The sequence below is a fragment of the Candoia aspera genome, chromosome 2 (genome assembly GCF_035149785.1).
Source record: "Candoia aspera isolate rCanAsp1 chromosome 2, rCanAsp1.hap2, whole genome shotgun sequence".
In the NCBI taxonomy this organism is placed as follows: domain Eukaryota; kingdom Metazoa; phylum Chordata; class Lepidosauria; order Squamata; family Boidae; genus Candoia; species Candoia aspera.
The window spans coordinates 151,061,452-151,088,278 of record NC_086154.1 but is presented as its reverse complement, the minus strand read 5'-3'; the positions used below and the strand labels follow the sequence as shown (position 1 = coordinate 151,088,278).

The window sequence follows — 26,827 nt, the reverse complement described above, 5'->3', positions numbered from 1 at the left end:
ATTGCTGTGCTTGTTTGGCCAGGTTGCATTTGTTTTTTGTTTCCTAATTTGTGCTCTATTTTTGTGTCTCTTGGAGAAGATGTGTGTGGCCTGAAGATGAGTTATCTTTTTCCAGTGCCACTGGTGCCCCTATTCAAGTAATATTGGACAGAGGAACAGTTGGGCAAAGCAAAGAGGCAGAGATGATAAACAAGATAGGATCACTTCACTGACAATGGTTCCTGCCTCCACCTACTAGGAACCTGGGGAGCTAGGTAGAGTTCCCACAGGTCTTGACACTCCTCCTGCTGAATGCCAGGCATTCACAACACACAACCTGTGGAGTCCTATAGGGTCGTGTCAGGAAGAGGCGGGGGTGGGGGAGCTGTTGGGGCCTACCTAATGCCACCTGACTATGCCGCATAGGACTGGTGCAGACCTGCCAGTTGGTGTCACGATCATCCATATGCTGTTTTCAGATTGCTTTAATGGGAAGCTACATATTGTATCTTCATTTCCAGCATCCCTATTTGGAACTATCAGTTTAAAGGGTAATGTATCTAATTCTGAACAGTTGGCTGAAGACAGGAATTCTGCTGTCCTCCCACCACCTTGCAGAGTCCTGAATAAGGCCACCAAAGTGTGTGAGAGGTGATGTTGGCAAGCCCAAACTTTTCGGTTTGAGGGGCTTTCAGTGTTTATGCTGAGATCACTCTAGCAGGAATGGCTCAGGATTTCAACACCTTTATGGGCTTTACACCATTTTAGAACTTATCCACAAGACAGGCCATTCCCTTGATCTGGTTTTTGTCCTGGAAGAGAGTGGTTCATATATAGAGGCCCCAGAAGTGATACGCTTGCTACCGACAGAGTACTATCTAGGGAGGATTGGACTGTTGCAACATAGCCCCTTCTAAAGAGGTGGTGACCAGATTCGATTGGTCCATCTCCAGAGGCTGATGCTAGATGCCAGTGAATTCTAGGAAATGCTTTCTCAACCTTGATTGGCTACCCTATCAGTGACCTGATGGAGGAGCAGAATACTAAAGTCCCCTGGGCGAGCAAGAGAACCCTAAGCCATCATGGTATGTAAGGAGCAGCGAATGATGACACATAAGAGCAGGAAGCCTTAGAGGCCAAGTTCAGAGGCAAATCTGATAAACAATAGAGGCATCATCCTAAAATCTGTGTGGTACAATCAGAAGAGGTGCTGGATCCCATCTGTGGAGAAACTTCAAGGAGCTTTTTCAAGTTCTTGGACAAGATGATCTAGTTTTTAGAGGCTCCAGCCATGTCCAAGTTCCATCTGAGCTTTGTTATGAGCAGGTTGAACAGGTTCTTCATGGACAAGATAACTTGGATTCATGCTGCCTTCGTTGTCCTTTTGAGCAGTGCTATATCCAGTATATCCACATTAATACAAATAGTCTTATAAAGCCCTCTAAAGATTCCAACAATATGTCCTGATCAACAGTGTCAAAGGCTGCCAAGGAATCTAGGAATATTAAAGGCTCAGACCAACAATCACTTAGTTTATTTATTATTCCTTCTTGCAGGCGGAGTTTCCTGCTACCTTAAAGGGGCCATTGGTGAGGTCCATGATCAATAAATCCATCTTTCTGCAACTACTGGCTAGTGTTCAATAGTTCACATTTACCTAAGCTAGTAGAAAAGGATAGTGACATTCCAGGTGTGGAAGTTCTTAGCTTAAACAGATTATCTTGATCCTTTTCAGTCTGTGTATAAACCAGAAGTTAGTGAGAAGATTGCTTTGGTTATCCTTAAGGAGGCTGTACACTGGGAGGTAGACAAGTAAGTGTGACTTGTGGATCTGTTGATAGCTTTTTATATCACTGACTACAGTGTCTCGTTGAAGCACACAGTTAAGGGAGCTAGGGGTAGAAGGTGTTGCTTTTGGTAATTCTGCTCCTATTTCTCCAGGGGTTATCAAAAAGTGATAACTGGGAGACTTTTGCATGCCACTGCTCCCCCAACCCAGAATTGTCCTGGAGGACCAAAAAGGCTCTATCCTATCTCTCATGTCACTCATCAATTCTATATGAGTCTGCATTGTCAAGCATCTTAGCCAAAAGGTCAGTCAAACCAACAATATAAAAAGAGTATCAAATCCATGGCAGCAAATTCCTTAACACATAATATTAGGACAGGGAGGATGGAGAATGTTTATTCCATGATTTGCTGTTTGCAAAACTTAGGCTAAGTTTCCCTAATAGATACGAAGTCAGTGATTACAAAATAAGGAACGCATAAAGCATGCAGTGACAGCGAAGTATAATGATAACAATAATAAATTTATTAAACTTGTATGCTACCCAACTCTCAGTGACTCTGCGTGGCTCACAACAAACAAATACGTTACAGTAAAACATAAAAAATAAAGAAAAAAGATGGCACGTGTGATAAAGTGAGGGGTCTCACTTGCCCTTCCCAAAGGCCTGGGTGAAGAGCCTGGAAGCACTCTTCTGAAAAACAGCAGCGGGGACATCCAGATCTTGGGGGGAATCGCATTCCAGAGGGCAGGTGCTGCTACAGAGAAGGCGCCCTTCTGGGGTCCCGACAGATGACCTTATTTAACTGAAGGAACCTGGAGCATGCCCCCCTGCAGTATACCGGGCCACCAGTAAGGACAGTGGAGCCTGAAATAGAAGAATTAGATCCATAGGATATAGCCCCAAAGGATGTGGTCCTGTGCAAAACCCTTGAAATTAGCTGCAGCCATCACTCCTTGCCTTAGGCACCAAGATACTAAGCAAACTACATTCCAGAAACAGAACTGAAGGTTGTGCAACAGGATTGCACTGAAAGAGAGATTGAGAAAAGAGCTACGCAGCATTGCTTCCTGTTTTACTGTTCCACCCAGATACAAGGAAAGTTGCTTTACAAGATTGCTCAAAGGTTTACAATATGGTTCTTTCTAAAATCTAAGCTCCACTGTAGAATTTGCTCCCTCTTTTCCAGTAGAAATACCTTCATACACCAAAACTTGGTTGCTCAGGTACTCACCTGCCTTTCTACATAGCTTGAGCTACATTCAGCACTAAACAAACAAACAAAAGATGTAATTACTACTTTACTCGGTTTTGCAGAAACAAGGCAAAACCAAAATGACAACTGCAAAAAAATTAAGTTTATTTCTGAGAGAGAAGAAAATCATTAGGAATGAATAATGAACAAAAGGAATTCAGTCCTAACTGTCTAGGCACCTAGGATTAATCTTCCTTTTTGGCATATAATTTAGGGTCTAGTCATTTCCTTTATCTCCTTGTTTACTTTTTTAATTGTACCAAAGTTAAAATGAGTTGACCTGAATAAACATTTTCTACTCCATTGCCCTGAATAAAAAGAAGCGTGAGATTGTCCTTGGCCAAATAACTGCATATAACTGTGTTATCATCAGAAGGCAGAAGAACTTCAGAAAAGTCAAGTGGTGCCGTGGCAACATACCTTGAAACAGGAATCATAATCAGGTTCATGGATTATTTATTTATTTATTTATTATCCTGCCTTTATTATTTTTATAAATTATACTAAGGAATGGGATTTTTTAAACCAAAGTGCCTTCAATAAGCCACAATGATTGGGTTTGCATGTTGTGCTAGACCAGGGGTCCCCAAAATCTTCAGCTCATCAACTCCTTCATGAAGTTTCAGATTGTTCATCAACTCCCAAATGTTTATTATATGAAAATAATTTAATTACTACTTTAATAGTACTATGAATAATAACAATAATAATAATAATGGATAGTCCCATTGACCCTTGGGGTCAATACTGACTACTTTGGAGAACCCTGTGCTAGACCATAAAACATGATTCTAAACCACACTGACTGGGTTCACACACTACAGTTAAGTAAAAATGACTGTACTAGGCACATATGAAAGCAGGTCCTGGTATTTAAACATCATCAGATGTATCAGAATACAAGCTTGCAACACGAAAGATGGCTATGTTCACACAACATGTTAAACGAAACCCAAAGAACTCACTTTATGGCTTAATAAACTGAGTGAACCCAGCCAACTGTAGCTTGTTCGAAATGCAGTGGCTTAGCACCATGTGTGAACCCAACTGAGGTACTGCCTGGGAAATACTGAGTTGCCACAGGCAGATACTGAGCAACTGTAGCTCATACTAGCTTGCTACAAAGGTGAACCTGTAGAATTTCTGCCGAATGCTTTCACGGAGGGAACTTACAACCGGAGAGAAAGCAGTCCACCATTCTGGATCCTCCCTAAGGGGGAAGCGCATACTTCGAATGTCCACTTTCTCCGTGGCAGACCTTGTTCTAAAAATACAGCCGATTGATTTATTGCAACAAACCCAAGACTCAGAGTGCAGAAAAAATACTGTAAAGCTTTTTAGGTTGCAAATCCTATCCTCCTTCCCGGACAGGTGTTTGACCGCGCTGCACAAGAGGAAGCTTTTTATGCGACTCCTCTCGCTCCACTTTCTCAAATGTAAGGAGGCCAAGGCGAATCCCCCCAAACCGATACTGTAGCATGCGGCCCTAACCTGCTGCCTTTCCCATGTGCTGGACTTCCTCCCATAACCACCAGCCAGCAGCATGGTCTTTGGAATGTTGCCCGGGGAGTTCCGGGAGCGGAATTCCAGCTCTTTGGGAAACCACGAGGCGGCTGTATCCACGCCTATTGCAAAGGGATTCATCTTCGGAGGGGGAGGGCAAGACTCTTGTTTGCGTTGCCTCTAGCGCACCCTTTCACCACCGACAGCACCTTCTCCCCACTTCGCCCCATCCCGCGAAACCGGCCCGTTGAAAAAAGCTCCCCACCCCCTCCCCCCAGCCACCCGGCGGAGGAAGCTCAGCAGCGAGCGTTCAGCGGCGCTCTCGATTGGCTCCGGGCGCCTCGAGCCGGCACCTCCGAGCGGGAGGGGGTGGACTTGCAAAGGGCGGGTGAGGCGTCTCGGCTCCGGGGGAGCGAAGGGGCGGGGAATGGGGAGCTGCGCCCGCGGGAGAAGAAGAGCAGCTTCAGCTGGGACTGGGAGCAGGTACTCGGGGCTGCGCTGGGGGGCGGCCAGACGAGAAGCCCAGGTGAAGGGGGGTGGCTGGGAGAAGTGAGCTGGCCTTCTAGGAGGTTCGCGGCGAGCTGCCCAGTAGGAAAAGGAAGGGCCCGGATTTACTCCCGCTTCCCTCTACTCGGTCCCGGCCCCCGGTTTTCTCCCCAACGTATAGACCGCGGAAGGAGGGGAGGGGAGGGGAGCAAGAGGAGGTCGAAGGAGGATAGCAAAAGTTTTCGACGTGCGAGACTGGCGGGTACCCGTTTGCTGCTGAGTAAAGAATGCGTCCCCCCGCGCCCCTGCACACGCTCATCCGTATTTGCGCGCCATGGAAAAGATTAGAAGGCGAAGCCCTGGTGTACCGTGGAGGCGAGGAAGGATGCTTGGCTTGGGACAGGATCGGGGTGAAGAGGGGCGGAGAGTGAGGGGTTAAGGAAGAGAAGGAGCCAGGTGGGTGCTGGTGGCCACCAGACCTGAAAGTAACTGTCTGTTCCTCTCTTGCTTTAAATGTGGGGATCTATGTGAGATCCCCCAGGATAAATTCTCTGCTGATTTGCTTGAAAACATCAGCCAGATTCTCAGCTCCAGGAAGTTGATCCTTCGCTGCATTTCCCAGTGAGCTGTTGTACTTTCTATCTTCCCGGGGAATTCAGTTGCTTCCTCTTTTTTCTTGCATCCCACTGCCTGGTTATGTAAAAAAAAAAAGTTATGTAACTTGGTAGTCTGCAGCTAACTTTTTTAAAAGAAAGAGAGCAGCCACTTGACTTACACAATTAGCATTTTGTTTTTGATTTCCTTGGATCAGTGTGTTAAGCAGCAGGACTTCAGCAGGCCCAGGTATGTATATGGAAACATCTTGACAACACTTGCACAGTGCATCCTGTCAGAACTGCCTGGGACAAGCCAAGCTGAGCTACCTCCCTACAGCAAGTTGGGACTTGTGTCTTGGATATCAGCCTAGCAGTCAATTGGCCTGGCATGTGCCATGGAGGAACAGAGGGTTGTTCACCTGGGTAACACTCTTTGGGTTGAGAGGACAAGGAGGTGGGAGGAGTTTTACCTGACCATCCCTTTTCTTCTCAGGAAACAATACTGCCAACATGAGCCGCCGCCTGCCACTCGCGGAGCTGTCTGAAGCAGACATCTGTGGGATGCTCCGTGAAGAGCTTCGCCGGGGGAATGACTTCCTCAATTTGGATACCCACATCTTCATCATCTTTGGTGCCTCGGTGAGTTTCTTTCCTCTGGGCTAGGCAGGATTTCATGGGGCCTGTGAACTTGAGGGTGGCATTTTAACCTTTCCTTTTTGATCTTGAGCAAATAATAATGTAGTGTAATAAAACTTCCCAGAGTGGTGGACCTAATCCCCAAAAGGGAGGGGGTACCCAGTTGGCAAACTGCCTGTATAAAAGCCAGTTGTGAAGGTGTTGATGGTGTTGATCATGAAATTTGAGGCAAGTTTCTGTTTAAAATACTCATAGTTATTCATGTTTAACAGAAACTGGAGCTTGAAATAGTATTGATTCATTCACTGATAAAAGAATAATGGCAACCAAAAATAAGTGGCACTGGGTCAGATCTCTGATAGAAATAGTTGAATGTAACTTACTGCTAATTTTAATGCAACATTCAGAATGGTGGCTCAAGTGTTTGGGTCTTTACAAGCTGTGCAAGAGAATCCATTTCTTCTTTGCCTCCACTTCTCTTGTTCTTTTCTTACTCTTGCACCTTGAAAATTCAGCTTGAGAAATAATTTTTTATAACCTAAAACATCGCACCTTCCATTTTAAAAACTTTGAATAGACCAGCTGAAAGAATCCTATCTCTAGGATTACCTCTAGAAATTGGGATGAAATTGTTTTCTGAGAGATAGTGAGAAAGTTTGGTGGCTGAAGAAGAAAAGTTGAATCTGACAAGACATGAGAAGATTACTGTTGTTTAACAACGAATTGCATCTTTGCTTCTGACCTACCATTATGATTTAAAAACCATAGTTTAGGGTGTATTATCTCATAAATTCAAGAAGTTTAGGTTTTTTAAGCACACTGTGGTTTAGTGACATATGTAATTTTCTGCTAGCCCAATCCTGTTTGGTGGGGTCAGAAATATAAGGGTAAGTGATTCTCTCTCATTACACAGGAGAAAAGTGAGAATTTGGTGGAAGTTTTGTAACTGGTAGAAAATGCAATTCTGCCCTGAATTCTGCTGCAAATGGACTGGGTTGGAAGGGATAATACTCTTCTCTTTTGAATAATTTGTCCATCCTGTATTTCCAGAATTTCACTCCTCACTGCATTGATCCTTCTTTGTCCCACTTATACCCCCCTGGTCTCACTAGGGTAATTCAGTCTAGCATCATCCCTTTCAGAAGTGGAACTGAGTGATGCAGACTTTGTGCCTGCTGACATAAAGTTACAGTGGCCCGAAATTACTCATAGATAAAACAGCCATACTGCTCATTAGAACATGGCATCTTGTTCTTCTGCCTTTTATAAGGATGTTTGTGAGGAGGATGTGTTTGTACAACTCAGCACTTATGAAGTGTCTGCAACAACCCTTGTGGTGGAAGGGTGGGGGAGATTTTGAGCATGTTTAAGGGCCAGATAATTAGTCCAAACATGCCTTGGGTTTGATGAGGTGCCATAAAGATCAGCCCAATCTTCCCTATAAAGGCTAATGTGCTTCTCAGTCTCTTGATTATAAAATAAAACATTCTATGCTTACATTGCAAAGAAATGTTCAATTTCTTCTCTTTTTCTTGTTTTATTTTTTATTAATTAGGGAAAACAAACAACACAAAAAGCAAAAAACAAGGGAAAGGAATATATACCTTACATAACATAAACTTTACACTAGGGCAAAGGTTGAAATGAAAATATGATTGTTAATTTAAAAAAAATTAAAAAGAGAAAAAATAGGAAAAATAGGAAAAAGTATTTCAGTGGCCCTCCTCTCTCTCCCCCTTTTTCCCTCAAATACTAATTGGTAATTCAATATTTTTATACTATGCTTGGACACCTGCAATGATTGCTCATTTCTATTTAGATTGTTTTAATTATTTTTAATCGGTTTCCCATTTTCTTCAAAAACCATATTCTAAGTGTCTTAGCTTGCCTGGCTGTGTAATACTGGCAGGGAGCAATTTCAATAACTGCTACTCTCATGAAGTTAAATCCTTGAGAATGTACTCTGAGTCTTTTCATTTATTTTTATATCTTGCAGTTTCCATTTTAGTCCAAGGCAAGATTATTCTTAATGAGAAATTAAGGATGAACATGATCAAACATAGAAAAAGAATAGTAATTAGAGTTTAGAGATACTACAACGATGCTGGGGAGAGTGGAGGGCAAAAGGAAGAGGGGCCGACCAAGGGCAAGGCGGATGGATGATATTCTAGAGGTGACGGACTCGTCCCTGGGGGAGCTGGGGGTGTTAACGACCGACAGGAAGCTCTGCCGTGGGCTGGTCCATGAAGTCACGAAGAGTCGGAAGCGACTGAATGAATCAACAACAACAACAACAAAAACAATGATATTGCTATAAAATACACTTGATGAAAATTTATGCTGTTAAGAATGATACAGGCTGCATTTAATATAAACAAATGGGGGGAGAGGGAAGCATATAGTAACCCTGCCACATACTTTGGAGAGCCTCCTCAATTCTGTGGAGAAAAGATACAGTTGTTCATGCAAAAGAAAAATACTTTGCACATGCTCAGACTTTACAACAGCCTCCCCCAAACTGGCACTCCATTGGAGTACAATTCCCATCTTTCCCAGCCAGCACAGCCGTGTTGGTGTGATGATGACAGCTGTAATTTGGCAGACATGGAAAGTGCCAGATTGAGTGGGTGGAGGTTAAATCTTACTACTTTAATGGAGAAGATAATCAGGAGGTGAAGTAGGATGATACAGAAGAATGAGGGATGGAGCTATTAAGTAAAGCCAATAGTATCTTGAAGATAACTTTGTGTACGTGTGCTGTGTGTGCGCACGATTACATCACTGTTGAAAGTGCAGGTGGCTGGGCTTTATTCTGGCCCTAGACACCTTAGTGATGTTGTAGAATTGGATCTCTGTGTAGAGCAATGTACAAACTTTGCTAGCTGTAGTGGAAAAAGTAAACCTATCAAATAAAATGGAGACTGCATGCCCCCCATGTTTTAGATATGACCAGGATCAAACCCAGTTCCTCTCTCTGCCTAATCCCATCAGACTCAAACTGACCCTCCCTGCCCCAGACAAAGCGCCCTGCAATCCCATCTAAACCAAAGAATAGAAGCCTCCTCACCAGCTCACAGCACAGCCCAAGGACAGCCCTTGCAAGGAAATTGCAACCTAGAGAAACCCCAGCCTTCTTCCCTCCTCCATCAGCTGGTGACCTCAACATGCCACCTCCTTTAACAATGGGCTTCCCTGAAAGGCCCATTTCGCCTAACAGTAGAACTCACCCCAGGTACACAGACAAGGACCTGCCCAGGTTCCCCAAACTGGCCAGCCAATCAGATCCCTAGGATTTCCCGCCTTGTGGCCCTCAACTTCTATAAAAATCTTTGCTTTTCCATTGTTCAGGGTCCCTCTTTCTTGTAAAGCAGGCACCCAGCAACTGTTGCAATAAAGGTTGGTTCATCTCCTCAGCGTTGTGCTCCTTACTTTGGTAAAATTCCACGATAGTGGCTGTCTCTGAAATTCTTCCCTGTCCAAATACTGCCTATGTTTAATATCATTTGAATTGCAAAGGAGCCTTATAGTTTGGTAACTTGCACAATGTGACTAAAACAGTCCTGTGCTTTCTTTGAACTTTATGATGGTACGGGTGTGGCAGTGTGGTTCTTTAAACTTGTAATGGGCTGGCTTCGGACTTGCAGGCAGGGCAGCAGATTGGGTAGGTGAGAGACAAGACCACTGATGCTCAGTGAGAAGCCAGCTAAGCAGAGGGAGAAGCTCTGGCGCATGCTGAATCATGGGAGAATAAGGTGTGGCGCTCCTTAAGTGAAAGGAGGAAGTTTGTCTTCTGGGCAGCTTCATCTGTTTCTCTCTAGCACAGGACTGTTTCTGATTTGGTGCAGTAGTGTGTAACTGGAGGAATAGGCCCAACCACTTGCTCTTGGTCACCTGTGTATTTACCAGTTGTGGACTTCATAGCCACCAGGGCTATGCCGAGGATTGGAAGGATGCGCTTTGCAATGTGTGGGAAGACATACGAAGCACTTCTTTTCAAATGGTGAAAGCAGCTGCGATATTCACAAAGCTGCTTGTGCAGTTGCTGTGGAATCTGCTCTTGGCTGTTTTCACATGCATATGCATGCACAGCCATTTTGCAGCTGCTTTAACCATTCAAAAGAAGAGGCTTCATATGCCCTCCTACGTATTGCAAAAGATACTTTTTAAAATACTTCCTGCGGCCTGAAGAGCCACTGTGCACATAATTCCACTTTATGTCAGCTCCTATCAGATGTTAAGACCAGCCGGAGATTAGTGTCAGTTCAAGCATTGAAGTTTGAGTGAACGCACATGATCTGAGGCTCAGTCTCTGAATACAGAATCACCCGAATGTCAGGGCACTTTCCAGAGTCTATTTTTTCCAGTTTAGTGGTATTCATGCCGGTGATTTCCAGAACTAAAAGCTCACAAATTCTTTTGGCTAAAGGGTATCAAGCCCTGATTCCTTCTACTCTCCATAGATTAGCAGATTGTAAGGAGAGAGATAATTGCGGGATACAATAGTAATTGTGGGTTGAAATCCCAGTACCTGAACGTACTTGTTTAGTTGTGTTCTTCCTGGCATTGTAGTCTTCAGATTTCTGATAAGAGCCAGTTTGGTGCGGTGAGATGCTGAGCTAGAAAGTGGGAGGCCGAGCTCTAATGTTCTCTTAGGCCTGAAAGCCTGGTGGGTGACTGCTTTGGGCCAGTCACTCTCTTTTAGCCGAACCCATCTCACAGGGTTGTTACTTTGGGGAAAATAGCATTATATAATCTGCCTTGAGTTATACACAAATAAAGATGGGACAATAATCACCACCGCCATCACCACTGGCATCTTGGGGCACACCATCCTGCTCTTTACCACTTCAGTTAGGGGCAACCGATGGTCCACAGTCCACATTTTGTGGATATCAGAGCAGTTTCCAAAGTAACATTGTAATGTTTGGAGTCCAAAACTTTGACTTCTTCATTGAGGAGAGTTCAGGGGGTGAGAATGGCTTTGCAAGGCTTAAGACACTGATTTTGTTGTTTATTCGTTTAGTCGCTTCTGACTCTTCGTGACTTCATGGACCAGCCCACGCCACTTCATGGACCAGCCCCTGTCGGTCGTCAACACCCCCAGCTCCCCCAGGGACGAGTCCGTCACCTCTAGAATATCATCCATCCACCTCGCCCTTGGTCGGCCCCTCTTCCTTTTGCCCTCCACTCTCCCTAGCATCAGCATCTTCTCCAGGGTGTCCTGTCTTCTCATTATGTGGCCAAAGTATTTCAGTTTTGCCTTTAATATCACTCCCTCAAGTGAGCAGTCTGGCTTTATTTCCTGGAGGATGGACTGGTTTGATCTTCTTGCAGTCCAAGGCACTCTCAGAATTTTCCTCCAACACCACAGTTCCAAAGCATCTATCTTCCTTCGCTGAGCCTTCCTTATGGTCCAGCTCTCGCAGCCAAATGTTACTACGGGGAACACCATTGCTTTAACTATGTGGACCTTTGTTGTCAGTGTGATGTCTCTGCTCTTAACTATTTTATCAAGATTTGTCATTGCTCTTCTCCCAAGGATTAAGCGTCTTCTGATTTCCTGACTGCAGTCAGCATCTGCAGTAATCTTTGCACCTAGGAATACAAAGTCTTTCACTGCTTCTACATTTTCTCCCTCTGTTTGCCAGTTATCAATCAAGCTGGTTGCCATAATCTTGGTTTTTTTTGAGGTTTAGCTGCAAGCCAGCTTTTGCACTTTCTTCTTTCACCTTCATCATAAGGCTCCTCAGTTCCTCTTCGCTTTCAGCCATCAAAGTGGTATCATCTGCATATCTGAGATTGTTAATGTTTCTTCCAGCGATTTTAACTCCAGCCTTGGATTCCCCAAGACCAGCATGTCGCATGATGTGTTCTGCGTACAAGTTGAATAGGTAAGGTGAGAGTATACAGCCCTGCCATACTCCTTTCCCAATCTTAGACCAGTCCGTTGTTTCGTGGTCTGTTCTTACTGTTGCTACTTGGTCATTATACAGATTCCTCAGGAGGCAGACAAGATGACTTGGTATCCCCATACCACTAAGAACTTGCCACAATTTGTTATGGTCCACACAGTCAAAGGCTTTAGAAAGGTCAATAAAACAGAAATAGATGTTTTTCTGAAACTCCCTGGCTTTTTCCATTATCCAGCGGATATTGGCAATTTGGTCCCGAGTTCCTCTGCCTTTTCTAAACCCAGCTTGTACATCTGGCAATTCTCGCTCCATGAATTGCTGAAGTCTACCTTGCAGGATCTTGAGCATTACCTTACTGGCATGTGAAATGAGTGCCACTGTTCGATAGTTTGAACATTCTTTAGTGTTTCTCTTTTTTGGTATGGGGATATAAGTTGATTTTTTCCAGTCTGATGGCCATTCTTGTGTTTTCCAAATTTGCTGGCATATAGCATGCATTACCTTGACAGCATCATCTTGCAAGATTTTGAACAGTTCAGCTGAGATGCCATCGTCTCCTGCTGCCTTGTTATTAGCAATGCTTCTTAAGGCCCATTCAACCTCACTCTTCAGGATGTCTGGCTCTAGCTCACTGACCACACCGTCAAAGCTATCCCCGATATTGCTATCCTTCCTATACAGGTCTTCTGTATATTCTTGCCACCTTTTCTTGATCTCTTCTTCTTCTGTTAGGTCCTTGCCATCTTTGTTTTTGATCATACCCATTTTGGCCTGGAATTTACCTCTGATGTTTCTAATTTTCTGGAAGAGGTCTCTTGTCCTTCCTATTCTATTGTCTTCTTCCACTTCCGTGCATTGCTTGTTTAAAAATAATTCCTTATCTCTTCTGGCTAACCTCTGGAATTTTGCATTTAATTGGGCATATCTCCCCCTATCACTGTTGCCTTTTGCTTTCCTTCTTTCTTGGGCTACTTCTAGTGTCTCAGCAGACAGCCATTTTGCCTTCTTGGTTTTCTCTTTCTTTGGGATGTATTTTGTTGCTGACTCCTGAACAATGTTGCGAACTTCTGTCCATAGTTCTTCCAGGACCCTATCTACTAAGCCCAGTCCCTTAAATCTATTCTTCACCTCCACTGCATATTCCTTAGGAATATTAGTGAGCTCATATCTAGCTGATCTGTGGGTCTTCCCTAATCTCTTTAGTCTAATCCTAAATTGTGCAAGAAGAAGTTTGTGATCTGAACTACAGTCAGCTCCAGGTCTTGTTTTTACCAACTGTATAGATGTCTGCCACCTTTGGCTGCAAAGGATGTAGTCAATCTGATTTCGGTGTTGTCCATCTGGGGAAGTCCATGTATAAAGCCATCTCTTAGGTTGTTGGATAAGACACTGATATCTGCTTTTAAAATCCCTGATAATCTTAAAATAGGAACAATACTTTCTGTTTTGGAAGGGCTTTTAAGGGACAAAGTGGTTTTTTTAAACAACCCATCTTGTCCTTAACCTAACCCTAACCATTCCCCCCCCTGCAGAAAACCCCAAAAGAGGCAAGATTTAAAAAAAAATGTTAATGCATGTTATGGGTATGCAAGAGGAATAAATACCAAGTAAATAATATGCAATTAGTTTGCAAAATCACTGATTAAAATTGACGCCTACCCATTAGTTAACACTTAAGCTGATTAATGGCAGTTAAGCGGTTTAAAGCTTTTAGCTCTAGTATCCATCTGCTGAACTCCAGGAGTAGGTGATATATTTTTAGGGAGCAATGCCAAAGGACGATGACTGGCCAGGCTTAGGAAAGAAATTAGAGGGATCACTTCATCTTCTGGCTGAAACATGACCTAGAAAGAGAGCTGTACTTGGACCTCATCTGGCTATAACCCTTGTGTGCCCTAGATGTTTCACACCTTTTTGGCCTAGGCCACAGCAGGATAGTTGATGAATCAATGTTTGCAGTAGATAAGGAGCTTCCAGTCTGGGATGAATTCTGCAGAAGCTGAGAGCTTCTGGGGGTCAGTGCACCTTGAGCAAGGGCAGTAAGGTGTGGGTGGAGTTTTAATAGAAGAAATTCTCACTGGAGGAGCAATTCATAGACATTATTTCCACAAGGATTTAGGCATTCCAGGGGGAATCTTTGCTGACAAATCTGTTTTTCCTTGTCTATGCATGCATTCATTCATTCATGGTTATTTAATTCTATGCATTCAAATATTTGTTAGGACAAACAGTCATTCAAGTAGGTAGCATACAGATTATAGTAATGAAGTAAAAATAAATTTCATACGCTCAAAGCACACAACTGAGTCATGATGTAAAACAACTAATAATATTAGTTAATATTTAGGTTGCTTCTAACAATAATAACAGGCAGAATTGTAATCCTCTTGGAGGACTAGAAGCCTTTTTCAATGGAGCATTTTCAATAAGGATATGCAGCTCTGAAGCAGAAAAGGTGCCTGCAGCGGGTATGGCCATGCATCTTGCACCTGTTGCTGCCTCCTTACAGCAGTTGTGTGTTGTCAGGTGTTCACACAGTAGCTGCATAATCCCAGAAAAATACATGTGTGAGGGAAGGAGGCACTGACCGCATGCCCTTGCTTGCTCCAAAGCAGCCTGTCACTCTATGTTATTTTCTCCGTTCTGCAAACGCCTGTTTTCCTGAGATTGCACAGCTCCCCTATGAGCCCAGGAAAAGACATGGCTGCTTTAAGGAGGCCCCACCAGGTGGGGCATGCATGGCCATGCTTACTTAACATCACACCACATCCCTAATTTTACACCAGACTTTTAGAAGTCAGGAGGGAGTGAAGCAGGCTGGTTTAGGATGAGTGCCAAAGGATATAGTGCCACCACAGAGAAAATCCTAAATGGCTTAAAGTAGCAGAGAACTGTTTAGCCTATGCAATTTCTAAGGCTTTTGGTGCATGTAATTTAATGCTAAGCTCCATCTTAGGCCAGGCTTGTTTTTCAGATATGGGGTTCCTGTCAACCTGAGGCTAGGTGTTACTGCAGGGGAAGTAAAGATATAGTGGAAATATCCTGTGCTGACTCTGCCTGCTTTTTCTTGTGATACCTGTTCCTTGTATAGCTATCAAGGTAAATTCCTGCGTAAAAGCTATTTTTCTTATTTCTCTTCCCATGGAAAATGGTAGCTCTTAACTTTTGTTGTTAAGCCTGGCCACATATACTTCAATTTGGGTTTTATTTCCTTTCATTTGAATTGTTGCTTTGGGTTGGTAATCCAAAACTTGTTTCTCCTAATACGCCTGATCCTCAGTAATAATTTGAGCCTTAACTATGCTTTATTTCTATCTGAAACCTCTACTAGCATGCTGTTACCTATTATGACAATGAGGGTATAAACAGGGCTCTGTGATACAGTACATGACTATCAATGGTGCAACACTAATAACACTGGTGTTACTGGACATTGTGGTCACTATGTTCTGTCCTGTTGGGAAGAATTACTAATTCCCACCATCTCCTTCTGATAAATAGTAAGAAGAGTGGTCATAAATAAAGGGTAGATTTTCTGTGGACAGATCAAGAACGTGTGTGTGTGTGTTTAATATTTTACTAAAAGTTAAACAAACCTTTAAGCAAACTTAGTCATGTAACTATTTTAATTGCTGTGTACATCTAGAACCAATATTGTACTGCCAGTTTTATGCTATATATCTTAAAACTTTGCATGAGGAATACATTATGCTAGTAGATCACTCCAGAATAATCTCTGTGATCTAGGTCTTACTGCAGTAGCAGATGATAACACTGTAGATGCAGGGCTCACCTAGAAGCCTTGGAGTTCCTCTTCAGCTTGGAATCCTATGAGACACCCGCCCCGATACATTTCTAGCTGCTTTACTTCTGTAAGGGCAGCCCTCCATTTCTCCAACTCTGTTAATCCCCCAGCAACTGTGCAATATATACAAGCATCCCACTGATAGCATCTCATAATACAAAGAGAAAAGAAATATATACCCTTCCCCAACCAAGGGGCTTATTTTTTAACAATAGAATGAATAGAGGGATAGACCTGCCAGACATTAGATGAATGTAACCAGGTGTATTTGCTCAGGCTTTATTCTAGTTGAGGGATGAGCATTAAGCGGGTCATCCAGAAGCTTTGCAGGAAAAGGTGGATTTCCAGAAAAGCAAGCGAGAGAGACAGCTTCCTGTGACATTGATTGGGGCACCAGCACAGACCTAGTAAGGTCCCTCTGCATGTTCTAAGCTATTGCCTCTCCCCCAGCCTGAGTGGCAGTTGTGAGATCCTGCCTTTGATCCACCCTTGAACTGGCCTCAGGCGCCCGAGGGCTGACACAATGGGGCCCTGGCTAGGCTTTGTTCTGCCTCTGGCTTGATTCACTGAAATCCCTACATTCTGCTGCTTAGCAGCCTGGCAGCCAATTGACAGCTGAGGGTGTGAGGGAGCTGGGCTAAGAGCCCACAGCGAGGGTGGCAGCAGGCTGAGACGGCATGACTTGGCATCTTCGCAGGCAGACCCAATGGCCACCAAGTGCCCTGCCTGCCACCCAGTGAAGCAGTAAGGCAAGTGCTGGGGCCTTTTGGAGCAGTGTGGCAGCGCCAGGCGCAACAGAGGAATAAAGGGCTTGTGTGAGGGAGGTGCGATACAGTGGAATGCAGACTCTTCTCCAGCTCCAGGGTGCTGCAGCATTTTGGTCTTGCTTGCACAAAGCAGAACATGAAATTAAACCAGCACTTTAGGTGGAAGCATTTCTCTCTCTCAGATATTCCCGAATATTTTTTTGGTTTGCAAAGGAGTCTTCAGGAAATAAATGAAGCTTTATAGAAGGAGAGAATGTGGGAAGGAGGGTATGGATCTCCATTTTATATTCCATTTCAGTTCTCTAGTTGCTGATTGGCTACCACTGATAGAGGAATGGGTATTGATCTGTAATCATCCTCAGTGTGTGTATCATAGTTTAATTAGTCTAGCAATTAACTTTGAGTCCTATGATTGAAATGCACAGATTTCTCTCAGTTCTTCTTGCCTGTGTGGTCATCAGGTTAAGGAGTGAATCCAGGGTGAGAGTGGCCATTGCGTCCCGGCCACTTGTTTCCAACCCCAGACATGCCAGAGCGTAGAATCAGTCCTGAGCACGCACATACCATCTCCTCAAAAATCATCCAGTGGCCTTTTCCTTTTGTCTTCTATCTGCAGGGTGACCTAGCCAAGAAGAAGATCTATCCAACTATCTGGTAGGTCCAGTTTGCTGCCCAGGAAGGTTCTTCATATTTCTTGTGCCTGGCCTGGTTTCATGACCGGCCTGATTTTCTGTACAGGTGGTTATATCGTGATGGGCTGCTTCCTGACGATACGTACGTGGTGGGTTATGCCCGGTCCCAGCTTACAGTTGCCGATATCCGCAAACAGAGTCAGCCATATCTGAAGGTGAGGCCTGCCTCTTCAGCACCGCTGGCCATCCCATGTGCTTGGGCTTTGCTGCCATCTTGCTGAAGAGCCATAGTGTACAGAACTAAATCCACTCTGCCAGATGAACACTGGTAGACTGCGGCTGCCATAGGCAGTGGGGGGGATGGGGGGGAGTAAGACACCTATGGGAAAGAAGAGAAAGAATTAGTACTCACTGTTTTTTGCAGGATAACAGATCTTGATATCATTCTAGGCCAGCCCTGAAGAAGAAAAAAAACTGGATGATTTCTTTGCCCGCAATTCGTACGTCTCAGGCAAATATAATGACCAGGCCTCTTTTGAACAACTAAATGCTCACCTGAATGCCCTTCACAATGGAGAGAAGGCAAACCGTCTCTTCTATCTGGCCCTCCCACCCAGTGTCTACAAGGAAGTCACTACCCACATCCAGAAGACTTGCATGAGCTCTGTGTAAGTTTTGGAGCCTGGGGTTAATTCCTGAGAGACAACAGGAGGCAGTGAGTCTCAAAAAAAGTGGGCAGGGCTTGAACAGGTAGTCCTCACTTAACAACCATTCATTTAGTGATGGTTCAAACTTAAGACAGTGCTGGAAAAACAGATGATCGGCCCTCACACTTAAGACCATTGCAGCATCGCCATGGTCATGTGATCACAATTTGGGTGCTTGGCAACCGGTTCACATTTATGACCATTGCAGCGTCCCGTGGTCATGTGATTGCCATTTTTGACCTTCCCGGTTGGCTTCTGACAAGCAAAATCAATGGAGAACTGCATGATTCGCTTAACAACCACATGGTTTGCTTAACACCTGCAGTGATTCACTTAATGACTGCCACAGAAAGGTCATAAAAGTGGGTTGGATTTGCTTAATGACCACTTTGCTTAGCAACTGAAATTCCAGTCCCAATTGTAGTCGTTAAACGAGGACTACCTGTATGTGTGCAGAGTCAAAAGAGGCTGCATTTGATATGAGGCACAGGAAATGGAGCTTAAGCCAGACCCTGATTAACATGAAGCATGGTTAAGAATACTGCCAGCATAATTGCCCTTAAGAAGGAAGGGGGCAATTCATATCAGGAGAAAATAGGTGATCGTTCCTTGGAAGCAGTTGTAAACCTACTTCTAGAAGTTGATGGGCCATCACTTGATTTCAGCACTGCCTCCCTCTAGCTAGAAAAAACTCTTGCTATTTTTCTTAAGTTATCAGTCCAAAGCGGACATGTGTAGGAAGAATAAGAAGTCTGCCGATCTGTCCTGACACTATTTTTTAAAAAATGTGCTTGCTGTTATACTAAAGGAGTAAAATAGAGGAGAAAAGAGGTTGGGTTTTTCTGGTTATGACTGCAAAGATACAGGCAGTGTCTGGAGACTGAACAAGACTTACAGTGACGGTGAGGTAGATTTTGGTGCGTGCAGGGCTAGTGGAAACAAAACGCAAAGCTAATAACATCAAAAACATACTTAGAGTAAGTTGCTTGATCTGCAGAGTTTTTCAGTGGTGTATGAAGCAGAACATGGATGGCATTACTTTGGAGCAGCCTCCCTTGGCTTCAGTCACTGGTGCTTAAATGGCTCACAGACAAAACTCTGTCTTTTGCTGCTCTCTTTCCTTCCCAAATCTCCAGTGGCTGGAATCGGCTCATTGTGGAAAAGCCATTTGGCAAGGACTTGGATAGCTCCAATGATCTGTCCAATCACATCTCAGCACTTTTTAGAGAAGACCAGATCTACCGCATTGACCACTACCTGGGCAAGGAGATGGTGCAGAACCTGATGGTGCTCAGGTAAAGTAAAGCTTCGGGGTAGGGAAGATAGGCCATCAAGTGGATCTGCGCAGAGAAGGTGGGGCCCAGATAGCAGCTACTAGGATTGGATTTACCTCCTCTTGTTTGCTCTGTACCAAACTCCTTAAAACTTGACTCTTACTGTGTGGAAGCTTTCCTTAACCTTAATACCAGCAAGGCATCATTTTTATAGGGTGTGGGCAACAGCATTGTTGGGTGGAGTAGGGCCCAGCCTGTAAAATTAGACGCCCTATGGTTTGACTGTCTGAGACACATCTACTTTGCAGCCACTGACTCAGATCACCTTTGGTTTCCTTTATAGATTTGGAAATCGGATATTTGGCCCCATCTGGAACCGTGACAATGTGGCCTGTGTCATCCTGACTTTCAAAGAGCCATTTGGCACAGAGGGCCGGGGCGGCTACTTTGATGACTTTGGCATTATTCGGTATGTGCTGGGGCTGAGATGCAGCCATATGTGTTGCTGTGGCAGAGATTTTGTGATATTTTACAAAAACAAATTGTACTTATGATACTACAGTAGCGTGTGTATTAGTAAACCAGTGACTATTGATAAGTATAATATATAAGGTAATTTTTTTCCTTTTTTTTTCTTAGTTTGTTTCAAGATTTAAAAAAATTCTTTTGTTTAGGTTTCTATTATTTTCTTTTCTTTGAGTTTAAAGTTTGTTTTATTAATTGTGCATGGTCAAAACTTTTTTTTAAAAGGGCATGTGCTGGGGATTGGAGGGATGGGATGTGGCTCCCTCTCCGGGTTATTGGGTATATATTGGCACACCAGTATGTTAATACAGTAAATGACCGACACGACACAACATTCGGATATAAGAAGGTCCCTTTCCTTCAGTAGCAGGAAGGCATTCTAGAACACGCCATGGCAGTCTGTAGGTGGAGAGGAATGCGTCTACATAGGAAGAAAGAATCCACACAGAAAATTAACACAGTTAATCTAGCTTTCTCTTTAACATGCTAGTTTTCAAACTACAGCATATCAGAGAAAAATGGGTAATTAGATGTAAAAAAGAAGGAAGTATAGGGTTGGGGGGCATTTGCAGAGGAGATGCTTGATAATGTTCACAGCCACCCAAAGTCCTCTCCAACTTTACTTTTCAGTTTCAGAAGTTAGCTGGGGAAAATGAACAATTGTGGAGGGTGTTTTGCAGAAGGGGATCCCCAGGTATAGAGATATTAAATATTCTTGAAAACTCCACATCTCCCAAAATAGCTTGTAACTTAGCCATGCAATTTGAATCCTTTATCTCATCCCACATTCTCTATTTTTCTGCACTCCAGCACATTTGCTGCATATGTACAGTTCAGCTATTTCTCGTAGTATCACACTGACTGGAATACTGCCACCTTACATTTTTCTGGATTTAAGTGGCTGCCAAGGCTTGATTTCCAGCCATTGTATTTGCGTGTTAGCCACTGCATGTCTGCAGAGAAACTCTAGTTAATTTGCTGCAGAGCAGCAAAGATATATGGAAAGCGGTGGTTTGAGATTCTGTGGACCAGAGCAGCCTGATCCAAGCTGGTGCCTTCCAGATTTGTTGGGTTTTGAGTCTTACAATCCACACAAGCAGCAAGGGAGGGGATTATTAAAAGCCAGTCCCACACATTTGAGGTCAGCTCCAGAGTGGTTTTGGAGTTGGGTGGCTAATAATAATAATCCGCACATAAACTATGCCGATAGATTACAACATCCTAGGTTCTTGGGAAGAACTCAATGTGAATGAAGGCCAAAACCAGCTAATGAACTGGCAGCTATGATTTCACGTTGATGTGTACAGTATATAATAATAAACAAAACTCCCTCCTGCTATTTCTGTAGGGATGTTATGCAGAATCATCTTCTTCAGATGCTCTGTCTGGTAGCCATGGAGAAACCAACTTCTACCAACTCAGATGATGTGCGTGATGAGAAGGTAGGACCCTGGTTCTTCTGACTCAGTGCTTTTGGCCAAAGCTGCATTTTGCTGCCTCCTGCTGCTCACTCTACTGAGCCTTCTTAGATTTCCATCTGCTGCCAATGCTTCCCTTGTTGTTCATCTTAGGCTCAGAGCAGTTTAATTTTTCTAGATTCTTTTAATTACAAAACTAAATTATAAAGCAATGTGTTGGCTTCAAGCATCATCTTTATTTCCAAGGATGCTTCTGGATCCCACGTAGATCCCATGGGCATTAGATTTTAAAAAAACCTCATGAATGGCTGCATCTGAGTTGGGTGTGTGCCCATCTGCCCAGGAAAAAAGGCAAGGTTTATGTGGGGTTAGTATGGAATGTCTCCGGAGGAGGGAGCTACAGGAGATGGCAAGGAGCAACTTTACCAGTTTGCCTGAAAGCAACTTGGATGTTTTGTGTCTAGCCATGCTTGCCATAACAGCCATTTTGTTGGAATACCTGTGACATGTTCTCGAAGTTCAGACATGCTCAGCGGCCTAAAAGCAGAGGACCCCTATTTGTCTCTAAAATGGGAATGAATTACAAACACCTAGACTAGATCGTCCTAAAGCATTTCCATTTCTTCTTAAAAAAAAAACACCAGGAAAGTTAGTGTCTCATAATGACCTGAACACCAATGCTGATCAAACTGGAGCAGTTCTTTCTGCTAAATTCTCTTCCCTTAAAGGTTTCTTCAGTCAAGATAAATGTTCAGTGTTAGTGTCATTTTCAGCTGGAGACTGTTTTTCTGTATGGGTAACATGTGCACAAGTGTACCTTCCTGCCAGTTGGAAAACCTGCATGTTGTTCACATGTAATTTCCCTTGCTAAGTTGGCTGCTTGAACTGAGACGTAGAACTGATGCAGGTGCCTCCGCCCCTTTCAGTTCGTTTCTGCTGATGTGTGATATGGGAGTCTCCCCATGTTTTTCTGTCAGGTAAAGGTCCTGAAGTGCATCTCAGAAGTGAAATATGAAGATGTAGTGCTTGGTCAGTATGTGGGCAATCCATCTGGAAAAGGAGAGGCTCAGAAGGGCTACCTTGATGACTCCACGGTTCCAGCTGGTTCTACCACCCCTACCTTTGCTGCTGCTGTGTTGTACGTGGACAATGAAAGGTGGGATGGTGAGTGTAACCATGCAGCGAAGGACCAGCCAAAGAAGAACCTATTTTGAGCTGGGGAAAAATAGTGTCAAATGTATGTGTGTGGAGGGGGTAGGGTGGTGTCCTTCTGTCTCATTGCCTATGTAACACTCCCCTTGTAGGAGTACCGTTTGTTTTGCGCTGTGGCAAGGCACTGAATGAGCGCAAGGCAGAGGTGCGGCTGCAGTTCCGGGAGGTGCCAGGTGACATCTTCCACCACCAGTGTAAACGCAATGAACTGGTGATCCGTGTGCAGCCCAATGAGGCTGTCTACACCAAGATGATGACCAAGAAACCAGGCATGTTCTTCAACCCAGAAGAATCTGAGCTGGACCTCACTTACGGCAACCGCTACAAGGTACGTTATTGTATCTGCCGGGGAAAGTACAAGCAACAAAATGTTATATTCATAAAGGTTCAGGGTGCCTGCTGTATAGACAAGTAGGTACACATCAGCTGAATGTCCATGGCTGTGCTTACACAACACGCTAACCTTGGTCAGCTAAAGAATACCACTAGCCAATCTACTCACATCACATACGAAGCTTCATTAGATGATTTGGGGATGGGGGTGGAATTGTTAGGTTAGTATATTTTATGAGCCTGTTTGGTTAATACTTCAGTGTATTGTTTGAACCCAGAAAATGGGCTAATTCAATAACTAGGATAGATGTGTTGGGTGAACATGGCTAGTAAATGGTGCATAATTTGTATTGGTTTGAATACCAGGGTAGCAATTTGTAGGGTGATGGGGAGGTGATGAGTCCATATAGTCTAGAAACCCAAGGAGCATATAGTTGTTGTTCCCTATCTTCCAAAAAGTTAAATTCCTGCTGGCATATTTTCAGACATTCCTCCATCTCTTTTCTAGTCCACGTGGAGGTCTAGGAATTCAGAGCATCTTTACAAACATCTGGATATCGCTTGAATAACATATATTCATTGTCTTTCAATGGACAGATTGGATTCACAAATGTGGTTTATTTATTTATTTATGTTTATTTTCTATCCCGCCTTTATTATTTGTATAAATAACTCAAGACAGCGAGTATACCTTACATGGCACGGGTCCAGGTTACCTAAGGGACCGTCTCCTCCCCATCACATCAGCCCGTCCCACCCGGTCGTGCAGAGAGGGCATGCTGCGGACCCCGTCTGCAAGAGAAGTCCATCTGGCGGGGTCCAGGAGGCGGGCCTTCTCTGGAACAGCCCCTGCCCTTTGGAATATCCTTCCCCCGGAAGTGGGATTGGCTCCCTCCCTCCTGGACTTTAGGAAACAGCTAAAGACCTGGTTCTGTAATTATGCCTGGGGCGGGAGAGAGAGTAGCCATTCCTGGGGATGGTTAGTTTCTTAGAAGGACCCTGCTCTGCCTGCAAATCATAAAGAATTTCCAGCCATCAAGGTTTTTATTATATTTCTTTTATTATGTGTTATAGGGTTTTACAGTTTTATATTTTTATCTATGTTTTATTGTAAACCACCCAGAGTCCCTTTTGGGAGATGGGCGGTGATAAATTTGATAAATAAATAAATAAATAAATAAATATGCCTTCCTCCTCCTAATTTCCTCACAAAACAACCCTGTGAGCTAAGTTGGGCTGAGGGGGAGTGACTGGCCCAAGGTCACCCAGCCGGCTTTCATGCCTAAGGTGGGACTAGAACTCACAGACTCCTGGTTTCTAGCCCAGCACCTTAACCACTAGACCAAACGGGCTCTCTGGTTAGTTTGATTTTGGGTAGGCAGGATGTGAACCCCTTCATCAGGGTTTCTTAAGCATGGCTGAGCTTAATATATGAATCCTGGCATGTTGCAGTGAGTCTTTCAGACATGAGAGTCATCACTTGACATTGTGTAACCACATGCTAGATTTTAGACCTCTTAACACTGCGCTTTCATAGTCAAGGTGTTCCATCTGCTTCTCAATGCTTTATTTCCAGAGCTAATTGTTAGGAACAGGCCATCTTACAGCATGCAGTGCTCAGCATTTTATTTCTGTCCTTTGCACAGGATGTGAAACTCCCAGATGCTTATGAGCGCCTCATCTTGGACGTTTTCTGTGGCAGCCAGATGCACTTTGTGCGCAGGTGCGTGGGGGGAGGTCCTTGGGACACCTTTGGGAGAAAAACAGGTTCTGCCTCAATGGGGCTGCTGTCTTTTCCAAACTCTTGGTAGCACTTGGCCCCTAGTTTTTTCACTGGATTTCTTCCACAGGCTATGCGTATTTGTGATGTGCATAGGGCATTATGGCATAGTCCCTTTAGTCTGAAATCCTTGAACTTCTGCTGCAGATTGAGACCCAGAATGGGCTGATCAGTCAACACTTAGTGGAGGTTATGCCCACTCCTCCCTGGCCTGGCAGCAACTCTTTTCTAGGGTTTCTTTGGATTTCTACCACCCAGCCTAACCCTGCTGCCTTCTCCTTCAGTGACGAGTTGCGAGAGGCCTGGCGTATATTCACTCCGCTGCTGCACAAAATCGAGGCAGAGAAGACAAAGCCAATTCCCTATTGCTATGGCAGGTGAGGTCAGAAAAGACTGCAGGGTGTGCTTTGAACGAATACGCAGGTTGTTGGGAGGGCAGCAACGCTCCCCTTGGAAAGCAGACTACAGAGTTGACCCACTGTCCCAAACCTTTTGCACGTGATCCTGCACACCCAAAGGAGGTTCATTCCTAGCCTCTTCTGGCCTCTAGAAGCAGCCTGGCTCTCCCACCACAGGGCAGGTTTGTTTTTCTGTTGACCTACTGGCCCTTGCAAGGGACGCGGTGGCGCTGCGGGTTGAACCGCTGAGCTGCCGATCGGAAGGTCGGTGGTTCGAAACCGCGCGGTGGGGTGAGCTCCCGTTGCTAGTCCCAGCTCCTGCTCACCTAGCAGTTCGAAAACATGCCAATGTGAGTAGATCAATAGGTACCGCTTCGGCGGGAAGGTAACGGCGTTCCGAGTCGTCATGCTGGCCACATGACCCGGAAGTGTCTATGACAACGCCGGCTCCAAGGCTTAGAAACGGAGATGAGCACCGCCCCCTAGAGTCGGACTCGACTGGACTTTATGTCGAGGGAAACCTTTACTGGCCCTTGCAATGGATTTGACCTGCTTGAGCGTGTCACAGACTATCTAAGGCAGCTACGTCCCTACTCGCGCCAGTTTCCAGTAATGATTATACTAGGACACGTTCATAGATCCTTGTCACACGACAGGGTTAAACAAAGGCGTGGGCCCGGGACTGGCCCAGTGGTAGAATCAGAGAAGCGGCTTAGCAGGTATCGGAGTGCCAAGGGTGCCTGGCCCCTCTGCATTCAAGTTCTCTTGGATCCTGAGAGCAGCTAAGGGGGTGGGGGGTGGGGAGAGAGATTTGTGCCGGAAGAAACGTAAAGGACTGTTGCGAATTTCAGTTATTTCACTGAAATGAAAATACCAGCCATCTCTGGATCATTGAAGAAGCGATTACTGTTTCTCAGGAGGTGAGAAGAGGGGCAGTTCGGATTCAGGAATAGTCATGAGCATAGGTGAGGCTTGCTTGTGGCCGTGTTTCCAGAAGTGCTAACGGGGGGGCTTTAATCTTCCAGCCGTGGCCCTGCAGAGGCTGATGAATTGATGAAGAGAGTTGGATTTCAGTACGAAGGCACGTACCGGTGGGTCAATCCTCACAAGTTGTGAATCCCACCAGCCTCTGCCTCTTGGAATGGCAACCACAGCTCGACTCCACGCCTCTGCAGAGAAACCAAGCGGGCTGGGCTGGGCTGGGCTGGGCTGGGCTGGACTGGGCTGGGCAGTGGCCTCCCTGTGTCCTACCCAAAGACTGTAACATGCTCATCTTGTCTGAGGGAGCTTAGGCATTGTGCACTCCTCCAGCTTCAATGGGGTCTCTTCAGTGTGGAGTGAACAGCATCTCCTTCCACTGCCCTTTTGGTGGGCCCTGCGTAAGAGGTACACTGTTTCTCAATTCCCTCTGAAGGGCTGGCCTCAGATAAGCTTACTGTCCCATTCCAGTTTCTGCTGCTATACTGGGAAAGCTGCTCAAGGTGCGGGGAAGCTGCAGAGATTTTTTTCTCCCACACCCCATCCTCCTTCCTCATCTACGTATGCTGCTCTATCAATTGCACCAGCTCTGCTTTTACTTGCAACTACTTCTTACATTCCTGTTCATTGTCCTGTGGATTTTGTACATGATGCTGTTCTGTAAACGAAAGTTATTACAAAAGCTCCCTCATCATTCTGTGTCTCTAGAGCAGTCTATGTTTGAGAGTTCTTAAGTCTACTTATAACAATTAGCTGGGATTAATCTTCACCTACAGGCAGTCCTTGACTTACAACTGTTCATTTAGTGACCAAACTTTCAAAGGCACTGAAAAAAAATGAC

General features: G+C 44.5%; 1 protein-coding gene across 2 annotated transcripts; it reads left to right on the top strand.

Moving 5' to 3' along the window:
- Window positions 1–4,945: 4,945 nt before the first annotated feature.
- On the top strand, window positions 4,946–26,680 carry G6PD (glucose-6-phosphate dehydrogenase). Of its 2 annotated transcripts, XM_063294293.1 has the most exons (14): window positions 4,955–5,010; window positions 5,825–5,856; window positions 6,103–6,248; window positions 17,346–17,383; window positions 17,468–17,576; window positions 17,812–18,029; window positions 19,205–19,363; window positions 19,686–19,811; window positions 21,216–21,309; window positions 22,263–22,449; window positions 22,590–22,825; window positions 24,477–24,553; window positions 24,895–24,987; window positions 26,034–26,680. In XM_063294293.1, the coding sequence occupies exons 1-14, from the start codon at window positions 4,955–4,957 to the stop codon at window positions 26,122–26,124; spliced, it is 1,662 nt and encodes a 553-aa protein (XP_063150363.1). In that variant the 3' UTR covers window positions 26,125–26,680. The 2 variants fall into 2 exon arrangements, with proteins under 2 accessions (XP_063150362.1, XP_063150363.1); XM_063294292.1 differs by lacking the exons at window positions 5,825–5,856; window positions 26,034–26,680 and having other exon boundaries at window positions 4,946–5,010; window positions 24,895–25,192.
- Window positions 26,681–26,827: the final 147 nt, after the last annotated feature.

Bases quoted from the DNA above. Each gene is read 5' to 3' on its own strand.
- G6PD (XM_063294293.1), top strand. From the start codon at position 4,955: ATGGGGAGCTGCGCCCGCGGGAGAAGAAGAGCAGCTTCAGCTGGGACT. The intron at 5,011-5,824 runs GTACTCGGGGCT...TCCTTGGATCAG, and splicing joins TCAGCTGGGACTGGGAGCAG to TGTGTTAAGCAGCAGGACTT. The intron at 22,450-22,589 runs GTGAGTGTAACC...CTCCCCTTGTAG, and splicing joins GGACAATGAAAGGTGGGATG to GAGTACCGTTTGTTTTGCGC.